Source organism: Oryx dammah, unplaced genomic scaffold, assembly GCF_014754425.2.
Source record: "Oryx dammah isolate SB20612 unplaced genomic scaffold, SCBI_Odam_1.1 HiC_scaffold_2, whole genome shotgun sequence".
NCBI lineage: Eukaryota > Metazoa > Chordata > Mammalia > Artiodactyla > Bovidae > Oryx > Oryx dammah.
Genome location: NW_024070186.1, coordinates 38,146,235 through 38,161,305, shown reverse-complemented (window position 1 = coordinate 38,161,305; position 15,071 = coordinate 38,146,235). Strand labels below are relative to the sequence as shown.

At 43.8% G+C, this 15,071-nt stretch overlaps 1 protein-coding gene across 1 annotated transcript in view; it reads right to left on the bottom strand.

Moving 5' to 3' along the window:
• Positions 1 to 1,284: 1,284 nt before the first annotated feature.
• The window catches only part of GYG1 (glycogenin 1), a 38,239-nt gene continuing 24,452 nt past the window's right edge, over positions 1,285 to 15,071 (bottom strand). The window contains exons 6-7 of the mRNA XM_040234459.1: positions 4,599 to 4,818; positions 1,285 to 2,145 (exon numbers count right to left, since the gene is read on the bottom strand). Of these exons, the coding sequence (XP_040090393.1) occupies positions 1,972 to 2,145; positions 4,599 to 4,818 (394 nt within the window). The 3' untranslated portion in view covers positions 1,285 to 1,971. The remainder of the gene's footprint in view (positions 2,146 to 4,598; positions 4,819 to 15,071) is intronic.

The window sequence follows — 15,071 nt, the reverse complement described above, 5'->3', positions numbered from 1 at the left end:
ATGGAAACATACACACTACCATATGTAAAACAGACAGCCAGTGGGACTTTGCTATGTGACTCAGGGAACTCAAAGGGGCTCGGTAACAACCTAGAGGGGTGGGATGGGGTGGGTCTGGGGAGGGACAATCAAGAGGAAAGGGACATATGTATACCTATGGCTGATTCATGTTGATGAATGTCAAAACCAACACAATATTGTAAAGCAATTATCCTTCAATTAAAAATTTTTAATATTAGATACCAATAGATTGTCCAGAAATACTTGTATGACTTGTAAATTGCACTGTAATGAGTTTCATTTCAGTTTTGCCAGACTTTTCTATGCAGTGGATTCTCATTGGAAGGGATTCTCATACCCCTCACTGCAGAGATTCTTGGACTGGGAGGGTCTTTGTATGGCACTTAAAACTCTTGGTAGTGCTTCACGTACTTGAAGCTCACAGCAACTCACTTTCTACCAGTCCAACTAACTAGCTTATTTTACCTTCAGAAATCATTTGTTATTTAACAGTTTAACTTTGAGGTAAATCCTCAGGCTCTTCTTAACCTCTTTTGGTAGCCAACATCCAAGGTGGTCCCCCAATCCAGTCTTGCCTCCAAGTTTCCATATTCCAACATTCATTCACACCCTTACTGTGGAAACAGAGGAATCTTTATTCCTGAGCTTGAAGGTTAAAAGCCACTGCAGCTTCTGGCCAATTAAACCTCTACTTTCTTCTTGTCACGGTCTTCTCTCTTGTTTTCTTCAACAGAATAATTTGTGATTACTCACTTCAGATTTAAAAGGTCATTTAAATCATGCCCTTCACTAGCTTGCCATCCGTGCAACCTGGAATCATCTGCACATTTAATAAGTATGTTTTATATTGGTACTTCTATCATTTTAAGCCACGGATAAAAATGCTAGAAGACACTGGGTCTGATACCGATTCTAATAGTCCTGAAAGATTATTGAGTATGTTTAGAGACTGACAATGAACCTAGGTTCATTAAGGTTACAATATTCTAAAATTTGAGTACCCACTTAATATAGAGATGAAATGTGAGTGACAGAAGAGAGAAACTTGATCTTCCTTTCCTCTATCATATCAGATACGTCACCATCACAGGAGAACACTAGATGTAGATTTCCCTAGGTATCTAGAAAACAACTTCTAAAGCATATATTTCAGTGTCAAGTGTTACGCTGGTTTTTAAAATACAAATTCTACAAATTATGAAAAATTCCCTGATACTTTTTTTTCCCCATGAGGAGTGGGCGTCCTTAATGAAACAACCAAGATATGGCAATAAGTCTTTATTTTTCATACAGGGTGCCACTGCAGGGAACCATCACACTGCTGTTTTCGGATACAGAGAACGGAACAAAGCATTTTAGCATGCCGCCTTACTGTACACAGAAAACTGGTGAACGTCTTCAGACACTAAGACTAGGAAATGGGTTCACACCATTTGTCGATATGCTTATGAATCACTCAGCAGTGCTATCACAGGCTGGCTTTATCTGAAAGCAGAATTACAATCACTCTGGCAGCCTCTGGGTGACTCTAGAATGCAGGTCTAGTGAGGGGCTCAGCAAGCAAGCAAGAGACATGAACCGTGCGTGTCCCATTCTGAAAGGAGACTGATTTGAAGCCCGGCTTGGCACATTGTAAGAGTTGATACAGCTATCTTAACAACTGAAGATTGAGTTTCCCCTACCATATACATTGGCAATCAGCTTAACTGAGAATTTGTGAAATATAAGCTCAGGGTTTAAAAGCAGAACTGTTGTTCACATAATAGAATTGCTACTTAAACAACTTTTGCCCAGTTCTCACCAGTTGTCTTGCAAAAAACCCCACATCTGATGAATTTTAGTGAAAGCCTCTAGCAACTGTAACAGACCTTTCTTAACCCAGCTCTAGGTACCAAGTATCAGAAACAAGTGCCTGTGAAGTGGATGTGTCCACGGAAAATGGCAGTGTTTCTACTGGAGGTAAGTGTCAAGTTTCCTCTTGATGTTGTCGAAGGAATCTGCTCCCATGTAGTCAGCCTGGCCTTGTTCCCACCGCTCCTTCCGTTCTTCTGAGGATACAAAAGGCTGTGCAGGAGCTGGGATCTCCCCAAGGGACAGCTGTGATACGGCTCCTGAGACATTTTCCTAGAAAGGAAAGAATAAGTAGAGGCTCCTTTAGAGCTTAAAGTTGGACCATTTTAAAGAATGCAATAAATTGAGGAAGGTGAGTAAAACCAGGATGAATCATCATGCAAATAGCAAAAACCAAAAAGTATTACATGAAACAAAACAAACAAAGACACGGAAATACAAGGATCATATGATTTTTTTTTCCTAACAAAATGAAGACTTCTTGACTTGGTGAAAACATTGGGGGAACAAATTAACTGGGTAGGGTTAATGTTTAAGTTCTGCATACCTTTCTACAGAAGCCACAAGAGAAAGCCAGTGTATAGACCAAGTCTGAAAGCTGCAACAGTTCATTAGAAAGCGTAAGATGGATGGACAAGGGAACAGAAGTCTCATGATAAGTTCCTGATCTGTGTGGGCTCAGAAAGGTTGAGAACTTAAACAAAATGGTACCTCAGAAGCTAAGAACCTAAGCAGAGAGCCGCACCACATAGATAGCCGTCACGTTATAAAAGCGAGCTAAATGGTTTGAGACTACACACCAAACTTATCTTCCTGTTCAAGTTTATTGCCAAGTCGCATCTATTCCTGTAGCTTCTGTTAATCTGCTTAGTTTTGAATGAATCTTCATTTCCCATCTTTACTTCGCTTGGTTCATAACCCTCAGTCCCTGGCTTGTATGGAAGGAACAAGGTAACTGTGCAGGGAATGGAGCAAGCCTCCTCTGCATGAAGCTCAGTTCTCATTGCATACAGGTGGGGAATTAACTTCAGGCTTCCCAGGTGGCACTAGTGGTAAAGAATCCGCCTGCCAATGAAGCAGACACAAGAGATGCAGGTTCAATCCCTGGGTCAGGAAGATCCCCTGGGATAGGAAATGGCACCCCACTCCAGTATTCTTGCCTGGAAAATTCCAAAGGCAGAGGAGCCTGGTGGGCTACAGTCCATGGGGTCACAAAGAGTTGGACACCACTGAGCACACACCACACGGGCAATTAACTTCAGTGGTAGCATAAGAGAACATTTAAGGTTATCCTTCATAAAGCTCTCAGGTGCGACAGGACTACAACCATTAGTAGAGAAAAAGGAAGGCAAATGAATACATACAGGTACAGCTTTTAACAGAGAAAATGGGAGAACGTAACATGTGGTTACCTATTTCTGGTGCTATATGTGTAAGTATGAGTATATATGTATGAATTTAAATATTCTAGAATTCCAAGGTATTTAGGTAGGTTCCACGGGATTCTATTATAGCTGCGGCAACACCTGTCCTTCCTCTGGATTAGTCCTGCCTCTGCCTTCCACTTGCCACAGGAATGGCACAGGCAGTCTCTCGCAGAGTCCCCCTCTCACAATGCTCTTCACAAGGACAACAGTCTCTCAGACCTGGATGTGAGTCCCAGTTCTGCTACTGCCTAGTCTGTTACATAACTAAGAGAGGTTGTGTGACTGACTTTAAGTCTCAGTTAATTTTAATATATAAGAAGGGGATAGTAACAAAGATACTATTTACTTGCCAGAGTGGTTGTAAGGGTTAAATAAGAATAGGTAACTTTTCATAAGCACTTCCTATGTACAAGGCAATATTCCAAGTACTGTATAAATATTATTTCATGGTCCATATAAAGCAAATAGTGTAAGATGTGTTGTTTTTCACTTTCTCCTTTTTATATTTCAGCACCAGTGCTCATAAGTGCAATGACTAAAATCTAACTTTATAGTCTCAAGGTAATTAACTGAATCTTTTAGACTTGATTATAATTCACTGATTTAGTTTTATTCTTTATATCTTAATATGTAACATAAAAGTTTATTTTCCCATCCTCCTCCAACACTTCCAAAAGAACAAACCTCAGAGAAGACCTTTAAAGTCAGAAAAGATGCTAAGCAGGAGGAAACTGCAAATGTTAACATGTAATCTTCTCATAAAGAGATTTTCTAAAATCCTGTATAACCAGAGGAATAAAACACAGCAACTCAAAATAATCCCAGAAAAGTATTTATCGTATGTTCCTGTTATTCTAATTTTCACTTGAAAAATATTCTTCTACACAATGGCAAAACTAAAATAGGTATATTTAAAATTTCTGCAGCTTCTAAAACATGAACTGGGGCATTCTTTGTTTTTGTAAACCACTACTTTAGGAATAAACTTACAGTCTTAGGACAATGGACTAAGAATTTTATAGTTATAACATATGGTTATATATACAGATACATCTAACAGTCTAAACCTCTAAAAACCTTTCTTGTGCTCCCAAGTCTAATGAAATCTGCCACAAAATCTACTTCTGCTTTAGTCTTTGCTGGTAATATTTCTCCCCTCTAAGATGAACACTGTTTTCTTTCCACAAAGTCTTACTTATTTCTCTGTTCAAAATATCACTAAAAAGTCTGTCTCTACTAGTATATCAGGTTTTTAAAAACAAAACACCAAATCACCTGAAGGAAAAAAAGAGAACCTACCACATGCACATATGAGCGGGTGTCTTTGACAAGGCCAAACTGCTGAAGCACAGGTAACACGCTGGTAGTGAAGATGTTCCACCACAGGCTGAGAAACTCTGGGTGAGTTGTATTGGGATCGTGGGACTCACTCTGAATACTTTTTGTTTGAGGATCATAAGTATAATTCCATGGTTTGGTTCGTCCTAGGAAATGCACAACTTTGGCATTTGCACCAAATCTGCCAAGTGAACACAAGTTGAAACAGTTAGTGAATTCTGAGCACTGACAGTGCACCTTCTACCCTTCAGTCGTGGTTGGAAAAGAAAAGTTGAGCTCACTGAAAAAACTTTAGACCTACTTCTAAAATTATTCAATGGTAATTGTGCCTGAGTGCTAAGTTGCTTCAGTCTTGTCCAACTCTTTGCAGCCCTAGAGACTGGAGCCGGCCAGGCTCCTCTCCTCATGGGATTCTCCAGGCAGGAATACTAGAGTGGGTTGCCAAGCCCTCCTCCAGGGGATCTTCCTGACCCAGCAACTGAAGCCAAGTCTCCTGCAGCTCTGACACTAGGTAGATGCTCTACCACTGAGCCACCGGGGAAGTCCTCAATTGTATGTTAAATATACAAAAACCCCAAAGTATCAGTGGATCAGTGCAACAACCAAATACTGATCCACCGAGGATAGAGCCGGTGGCTCAGTGGTAAAGAATCTGCCTGCAATGCAGGAGACGCAGGAGACGTGGGTTCGATCCCTGGGATTGGGAAAATCCCCTGGAGGAGGGCGTGGCAACCCACTCCAGTATTCTTGCTAGGAGAATCCCATGAGCAGAGGAGCCTGGTGGGCTACAGTCCATGGGATTGCACAGAGTCAGCACAACTGCAACGGCTGAGCACACATGCAAGGACAGAAAAGGTACAAGCACTTGAAGACCATTTGATATTACCTGGTAAAGCGGAAAATGCTCACACTTTACAGCCCAGAAGGAAGCTCACCTCCTAGGCATGAACCCTAGAGAAACGCCTACATGTGCAACAGGAAACATAATCAAAATGTTCACAGCCACAGCACTGTCTGAAATAGTCATTAACTGGAAATAACCAGAAGGGCCATACATCAGGTTAGTTTACTGTTCTGCAGACGTTCACTTTTTTGCCCAATCTCTTTCCTGCCTCCCTGATATTGGTGTGTTTGCATGATTTGCTTTCACTGATGAAATGTGGGCAGAAGGGACAGTGAGCCTTCTAAAAGCATTGCTTGTTTCTATTCAGCCTCCCTGAGAAGCTACAACTTCTGCCAGAAGACTGTTCCAGAAGAATGAGATGATCGCAACAGATGTGGATCAAACCTGTGGCCTGGCTCCTAACTCACCTGAGACAATCAGAGCTGTCCCAATCTAGTCACTATATGAGCAATAAATACATTGCTGACTGTTGAATGTCACTGAAGTTTGATGGTTACTTATCCATTCAGTTTTTTTAAGGACAACTTCTGGTATACTGATATCATAGAATATAATACAGCAACCAAAACAAATGAACTGTAGCTATACACATCCTGTAGCCAATAGATGACTGATTTTTAAAAATATGAACAAACTATACAAATTCAAATAGAAATATGAATACATGTGTGTATTCATGTGTGTAAATACGGATACATACATATGAATCTACTTACATAAGGACAAACAAAAAAAAGTACTGTTTAAAGAGCAGAAAACCGTAATCAATATAAATTTCATGATACTGGTTGAGAAGAGAGGGGAAGCTGTGATAGGAAAGAGACAAAAACGGGCTTCTAAGATGCTGGTTATAGTCCACTTCTGAACTTGGGTGGTGGATATCTCTTAAAACTGAACATTTCTGTATATCCTCTTATGGATATACTATATTTCACAATACAAACACATTATATATCATAATATAAGAAAAGTAAGAGTTAAGAATGGTCCTATTCTATCTGTCCTATGTATATAACCTATATACACATAAAACGAAATAATGATAAAGGTGAATACAAGTGCCAAAAGGAAGATGGGAATGGCAAGTGCCCTAGGAGTTCAGAGGCAAAGAGGTCACTGACAGCTAAGGTCAGTGGGGCAGGTGGTGATGAGATAGAGGATGTGACTTAAAAACCTGTACAGCAGACAGGCATTGGGTAGCAGGTGCTAATACAGGGTCACCTAGGCAGGGGCCACAGAGCATGTGTATGCCAGACTGAGTGTCCTCCAATTAGAGACAAGCAGGAAACCTGTATACAGGTCAGGAAGCAACAGTTAGAACTGGACATGGAACAACAGACTGGTTCCCAATAGGAAAAGGAGTATGTCAAGGCTGTATATTGTCACTCTGCTTATTTAACTTCTATGCAGAGTACATCATGAGAAATGCTGGACTGGAAGAAACACAAGCTGGAATCAAGATTGCCAGGAGAAATATCAATAACCTCAGATATGCAGATGACACCACCCTTATGGCTGAAAGTGAAGAGGAACTAAAAAGCCTCTTGATGAAAGTGAAAGAGGAGAGTGAAAAAGTTGGTTTAAAGCTCAACATTCAGAAAACAAAGATCATGGCATCTGGTCCCATCTCTTCATGGGAAATAGATGGGGAAACAGTGGAAACAGTGTCAGACTTTATTTTTTGGGGCTCCAAAATCACTGTAGATGGTGACTGCAGCCATGAAATTAAAAGACGCTTACTCCTGGGAAGAAAAGTTATGACCAACCTAGACAGCATATTCAAAAGCAGAGACATTACTTTGCCAACAAAGGTTCATCTAGTCAAGGCTATGGTTTTTCCAGTGGTCATGTATGGATGTGAGAGTTGGACTGTGAAGAAAGCTGAGCGCCGAAGAATTGATGCTTTTGAACTGTGGTGTTGGAGAAGACTCTTGAGAGTCCCTTGGACTGCAAGGAGATCCAACCAGTCCATTCTGAAGGAGATCAGTCCTGGGTGTTCTTTGGAAGGAATGATGCTAAAGCTGAAACTCCAGTACTCTGGCCACCTCATGTGAAGAGTTGACTCATTGGAAAAGACTCTGATGCTGGGAGGGATTGGGGGCAGGAGGAGAAGGGGATGACAGAGGATGAGATGGCTGGATGGCATCACTGACTCGATGGACGTGAGTCTGAGTGAACTCACAGAGTTGGTGATGGACAGGGAGGCCTGGTGTGCTGCGATTCGTGGGGTTGCGTAGAGTTGGACAAGACTGAGTGACTGGAGTGAACTGAACTGAGGAAATTCTGAGGGCTTCCCTGGTGGCTCTGCTGGTAAAGACTCCACCTGCAATGTGGGAGACCTGGGTTTGATTCCTGGGTTGGGAAGATGCCCTGGAGAAGGGAAAGTCTACTAACGTCAGTATTCTGGCCTGGAGAATTCCATGGATTGTATAGTCCATGGGGTCGCAAAGAGTTGGACACGACAGAGTGACTTTCACTTTCAGGAAGCTCTGATAGGGAAAGGTAACATGGGACAGATCCTTGGGTGTTGGGTTCAAGTGTCAGATTTTAGTGGAGTTATCCTACAGGCAGCCGAAGTACTTGAGCATGATGGGCAGATCAAAACAATGCAAACTCTGTTCATGTAACCTTTCTTATCTCCTAAAGGTTTTTTGTTTTGTTTTTAATGTCAGAGACCTGTTATATAGCTATCATTATCTGACATTTTGCTGACAAAGGTCCATCTAGTCAAAGCTATTGTTTTCCCAGTAGTCATGTAATGATGTGAGAGTTGGATCATAAAGAAGGCTGAGCGCCAAAGAACTGATGCTTCTGAGCTGTGGTGTTGGAGACTCTTGAGAGTCCCTTGCATTGCAAGGAGATCCAACCAGTCAATCCTAAAGGAAAACAGTCCTGAATATTCATTATAAGGACTGATGCTGGAGCTCCAATACTTTGACCACCTGATGCGAACAGCTGACTTATTAGAAAAGACCCTGATGCTGGGAAAGATTGAAGGCAGAAAGAGAAGGGGATGACAGATGACGAGATGGTTGGATGGCATCAATGACTCAATGGACATGAATTTAAGCAAATTGCAGGAGATGGTGAAGGACAGGGAAGCCTAGGGTGCTGCGGTCCATGGGGTCACAAAGACTTGGACACGACTGAGCAACTGAACAACAACATCTGACATTTTACTATGTTTGGGGTCCAAATTCTTTCAGGACACATTTGGGAATAAATAATAGTCCTGCCAGGTAGATTTTTACTAATGTGTTAAATGGAGGGTCCTAGAGCTGAGTCTTGTTCCTATCTTAAGCCTAAGTTCTTACCATCCTATCATGCTGCTACTCCAAAACCAAGCATAACAAGAGAGCCTACTGTCTAATTCCTCCTAAGGATAACTATCTCCCCTCAAGGCATTTCTTCTGATGATGAATACCTGATATTCCCAAGCATACTCTTTATTTTATACATGTGGTATATTTTAATGCATGCACATACTTGGGCACATCACACACAAGAACTCTCAATGTTATTCTTGAAGGGATAAATCATAATGCTCATATCTGTGCATGGACATGCTTCCCCCGTAGCTCAGCAGGTAATGACTCTGCCTTCAGTGCAAGAGACCTGGGTTCGATCCCTGGGTTGGAAGGTCCCCTGGAGAAGAAAATGGAAACTCACTCCAGTATTCTTGCCTGGAAAATCCTATGGACAGAGGAACCTGGCAGGCTACAGTCCATGGGGTCGCAAGAGTCGGATATGACTTAGCAACTAAACCACCATCAGGGCGATCAATTAAATAACCAACAGTTTCATGTAAGGCACCATTACTATGGTCAGTGTGCAGCCCCAAACATGGAGATGAGTCATCCATATAAAAATAAGAAACAATAGCACAAGCAGGCAACATATCAGAGCCAGCGGGGCAGTGCTGACATTAAGTGCTATGGACATTCCAAAGCAATTACTGCAGGTGGGGATTTTCGGAAGAGGCTCAGTCAAGGCCTGAGAAAGATGAGCAGGATTAAGAGAAGTGCCTTCAACAAATGTTCTAATGATGAGGGGCAACCCATCCCAGAGACCTGATACTTGTGTTCTGGGGCAGCGGGGGCCAGGCAGGGACAACAGGCACTGCCTCAGCCTAGCGGTACACTTAAGCCTAAACCAGAATAGAGCACACGTGGGAGGGGGCCCCTCTCACCTCCTCTGATATCCACCCCTCTTGCCCCGACTTCCCTGTCTGAAGCAATAGCACTTATCGGCTTCTCCTTTATTAACCAACCAATGTCTCAACCCATGACCTGCTGAGCCTAATTTCAATGTCCTGTACAGTCATTACACGAGAGACAGCAACACTAAGAAAAATAATATTAAAACATGAATACAGCATGAACTTTATTTCTTTCCAGCCCACTCTCCTCATAGTTCACACATGCTTAAGCGACAGAATAGCTAACTTCTATCAGGGCTTCCTAGATGGCTCAGTGGTAAAGAATCCACCTGCCAATTCAGGAGATGCAGGTTAAATCCCTGGGTCAGGAAGATCCCCTGGAGGAGGAAATGGCAACTCCCTTGAGTATTACCTGGAAAATTCCACGGGGCAGAGGAGCCTGGCAGGCTACAGTCCATGGGGCCGTAAAGAGTCGGACATAGCTAAGTGACTGAGCGTGCACTGAGTACTCACATGTGCCAAGCACTGTTAACATTTGCCTGGTTTACCTCAGTTAATTTCCAAAACAACTTTGTGAGGAAACCATGGTAGGAAGAAATTAACTAACTTGTCTAGAATCACGTGGCTGGTGAATAACAGGACTAGGATTTCAGCAAAGCAGTCTGGCTCCAGAGCCAAGGTTCTCCACCACAGCCAGGCTGTAAGACAGTCCCAGAATTATTAAGGACATAATCTCAGAGTATCACTCCACAGATTAATCCCTTGCCTACAGACAGTCGGGCTTCCCTGGTGGCACAGATGGTAAAGAATCTGCCGGCAATGCGGAAGACCCACGACTGATCCCAGGGTCAGGAAGATCCCCTGGAGAAGGAATGCGTACCCACTCAAGTATTCCTGCCTGGAGAATTCCGTGGACAGAGAAGCCTGGCGGGCTACACTCCATGGGATTGCAAAGAGTCAGACATGACTGAGCAACTAATACAACAGTCAATATCAAAGCTGGAAATGAACCCTGGAAATATAGTCAAGGACATAGCAGCAGAAGTAATTAACAGGAAAGAAAGCCAGAGAGCAAGCAACTTAGCACTGTTTGAAAACTGTTCTCAGAAGGGTGCAGTCTGCACAAAGTTTAGGAGGAAAGGGGAAAAAAGAGCAAGAAATGGTTGGTGCTTCTTAGGGACTCTCAAGTGGACTGTGCTTGACAGTGTCTAGGGGCGTTCCCAGCACCTCACTCCATGAACTGGGCCATCAGAGCACATGCAGAGGAAGGCACAATGGTCTAATCTATAGCAGAATGCCACCGCAAAGCAGCGAACCCACCTACCCACAGGACTGCCCACTGTCTGTGGGAGGCAGAAGCGTACATTGGCTCTGCCTGTGTCCCGAGGTGGCTCAGAGGCCTCTGCCATCTCCCTGGACACCTGGCTCATGCCCGTTGGATTCCTGCCCACGTAGCCCTTGGCCTTCTCCTAGTCAATAGGAATGCCACTGGGGACGGTCCATACCCTGCATTTCACTGTGGTTCAGGCCTGGGCTTTTCCTTCATGAATCCATGGTGCCTGAGTGTTTCTTTAATGCTAAGTCACCATTGCCTTCTGTGGCCAGGGGAAGGACTTCTTTTCTCAAAGACTTTTCATTCCACCCTAACAATGTGAAAAATTCTATTCACTAGAGGGTCCTTTCCTAGACAGAGCGGTGCTGGTTTTAAGAGAGTTCTTGATAAGTCTGTTAGAGGTAGAAACTGAGATCTTAAAGGGTCCTAAATGTGGGGTGAACTGCTCTTTTTGCTTAAAGGTGAGGAATCCCTTGGGTGCTGGTAAGTGGGGTGAAGGTGGGCTGGGTCAAGAGGTGAGCAGAACTGTGGAAGGCTGCCCAGTGTGACATACTCCCCCAACAGCGACTCAAATTCAGCAACAAAACAAGTCACAAAATGCCCAATATGAGGTGTTTCTTGGGGAAAAAAAAATGACTGGGTCCAGGGTACTGGGGGGCAGACTGGGAAGAGTTCACGAGGATTCAGAAGGTGACAGCAGAGAGATACGTGAGATAGAAAGATGCTGGGCTTATAGCCCACGGTGTGGAGGCTTCCGATGTCACAGGTTCATACTACAGTCAGCCCTATTTCTGCACAGTCAGGAATCAGCACTTGTTTTTTAGGTGCTGAGGTATTGCTTTAACCTCAGTGCCACCTGAGAGATCTGTGGGAATGAACAGGGATGGGAGAAAAACAAGTTTCAGAGCAAGGATGCTTTATGAGAAGAACAGGCCTGGTGAGTCACTGAAGGTTTTGCCCTGGGCCCTTTGAGGGTGGGGAGAGAGGCAGCTGCTGAGTGGGAATCATGGGGCTCAGACAAAAAGGTGGGAGGAAGTGAAGACAGACTCAGCAGTTATGCAAAACGTAGTCACCCAAAGGATGTTCCTGGAGATGACCTGAGGCTGCCCTGGGCTCCACGAAAGAGGCAGCCTCATTAGGCCTAACCCTGACCACCACATATGAAGGTTTGTCAGTTACATAGTTTATGTAACTATGGTCTCACTGCACAAACAGAATGGTATTTAATTACAAAACACAGTAGCCTGAACAGCCTGCCCTATTAGCTTTCATGATAAAACAGTCTGTTTGCAAAAGAGATGAGCAAAAGGTCTCAGTTTTTGAATCTGGAATTTCCATTCATCTAAATACGGATTTCATGTAATTATGTTTGTCACAATCATGTTCCCTGAGGAATGTTTTTAAAAAATATTTTCTATCATTTTAACCAACTTACTCTTCAGCCATTTATAAAAAGTCCAAAATAACCATGTGAAATGAAACAAGAGTGCGCACAGGTCATAAGAAAAGGGAAAATTACTTCTGCTTAAAAGAACAATTTAGCTTAAATGCAAATTTGGAGGGGGGTTGTTTCTTAGAGAAGAGAAACCCAGAGTATTTTTCTAGTGGTATCTCTCTCTCTTACCAAAGGCCAAACAGGTACGACAGAATTTAGGTTGCTCTTTAGTCAAAAGCAAAGTAGGCAGTGAACAAGAAGGGGACATGCTGATATCAGAAGATCAAGTTCAACTGACCTCGATTCAGTGCAAGGATAACCAGAAGAATCACTGACTCACTGCCCGATTTATCCACCAAATTTTACCAGCCAGGAAAAAAAAATTGGGTACATATCACAATTGTTTCTAAATTACTGAGAGCCATTCATTCTGACCCACTACTGGGGATTTGTCTCAGCTTGCACACATCTCTTAAAATAAGTGTTCTAATTTTAACTTGATAGAATCTCAAAAGTGACGTCCAGATCACAAGACATAGTTTGAACCCAAGCCAGCAATAATACTGCTTAGGTTAGCCGTTAAAATAATCCCTGTGACCTGGTGTTACCAAAAGATCAGATAGAATTTTCACGACCAGTTTAGCAGTTGAGAAATGCAGCCGGTAAGGTGTGGATGAGACGACAGGACTGGTCAGAGCAGAATGGGAACTAACCCATGACGGGTACACACAGGAGCAATTTCAATTCTCATGAAGCTCCTTGCCTGCAGTGTTCATGCAGGTTCCAAGAAGAGACACGCAGCACTGCCAGCCCAATCCTTCCCTAGGAAATGTGGCCACCGTGCCAATCATCCTCGGACCATTTCAGTGACTCATGCTCTCTGGTCTGTGGCTACTTACTCTCGTTATCTTCTCGGGTTCCCTCTCACACAGAAACCCAAACCGATTCCCATAGTTGATCGGCCACCTCTCCTCTCTCACCAAAAATTTCCTCCTCTTACCCACTCACAATCTAGATCAAGAGTTACAAAGCCAAGTGCCCACGGGGTGGGCTGGTCATGCAGAGAGTGGAGCTGGTGAGGGGGAGTCATGGGGTGAGTGCTTTTCCCATCACCAGAAGACAGCTGCTACCCAGCAACAAACAACTGCAGCCTCCAGGGACCCACCCAATCTTTCTTTGCCTTTCAAGCTAAATTAAATAACCCTCCCAATTGTGCCCTGGAAATGCCAGCAACATCAGTACTCAAACCCAGACTTTAATAAGCTCAACTTGAGAGTTCTTTGGTGGTTTAGGGGCTAAGAATCTACCTGCCAATGCAGGGGACACAGGTTCCATATCTGAAGACCCCACATTCTGCGGAGCAACTGAGCCCAAGCACTGCAGCTACTGAGCCCGTTGCACCCTAGAGCCTGTGCTCCACCAGAGAAGCCGCTGCAATGAGAAGCCCACACGCCACAGTGAAGAATAGCTCCCGCTCACTGAATCCAAAGACCTCATGCAGCAATGAAGACCCAGTGCAGCCACAAACAAACAAACATTAAAAAAAAAACAAAAAACCTCAACTTGGACCTTGTCAACTCTGCCACCTACCTGGTTGGCTACTCTTCAGAAAGTGCCAGGGAGAGCCCCATGAGGTAAGGTCACTAGGGAGACTCCTGGGGGTAGCATGTCACTCTCAGCCTCTTCTGGCTGACTGCTCATTCACTCACTCGATCAAAGAAACACAGCCACCCACCTGCATCCGTGCCCACGCAACCGTCCTCCCCTTGTCTGAAGCCAACCTCTCCACTTGTGCACTCAGACACATTCCTTTTCACCTACTCAAGGGCATCACTCAGCAAGTCTCCCTCCAGGTTTTTCAGTGCTCTCTCTCCCTCCTGGATCATTTCCATCCACACACAAACATGCTGTAACTGCTTCCATCTTAAAAAACCACCACCACCACTGTCTCTTGGTCCAACATTCCCATCCAGTTAGGAGTCCCTTTCTCTTCTTTTAATTAAATGCTTCAGAAGGGTTCCAATTCTCCCTTCTCTTGGCTCTGCTGTGATAAGGTTTTCTCCTCCTCCCTCCACCAGGTGTGTCCCTGCCAAAGTCACCAGTGACCCCGCGTTCTAGGTCCAGGACCACTTCTCAGCGGTCCTCTGACCTGGCTTACCATAGCACCTGACATGGATGGATCACTGCCCCTCTCCTGAAATGTTTTCTTTGGCTTGTGCAAAACCTCACTTTGCAGGGTTTCCTCCTGCCTTGCTGGTCTTGGTCTCTTGTTCCTGTTGCTCCACATTTTCCCGTCTTGGGGCTCAGCCTCCAGGACTCTTCTGTATCATAACCACTCTCTTGCTGATATCATCTTGTTTCCCAGCTATAAATATCACTTATATGCTGACACTCCTGTGGCAATGTCTTACCCGACTTCTCTCCTGAACTCCCAACTCCTGTACCTACTCACCTCGTCCACATTTTCACTAGGATGTTTAATATTTGCCTCAAAACTTAACACACTGGCTACACCTCTGGTCAGTCCCTGCTCCTAATAACCAACTTTGCTCACAGTCTTCCCCATCTTGGGAAATGGCAGCTCCTCTGTTCCAGCTGCTTAG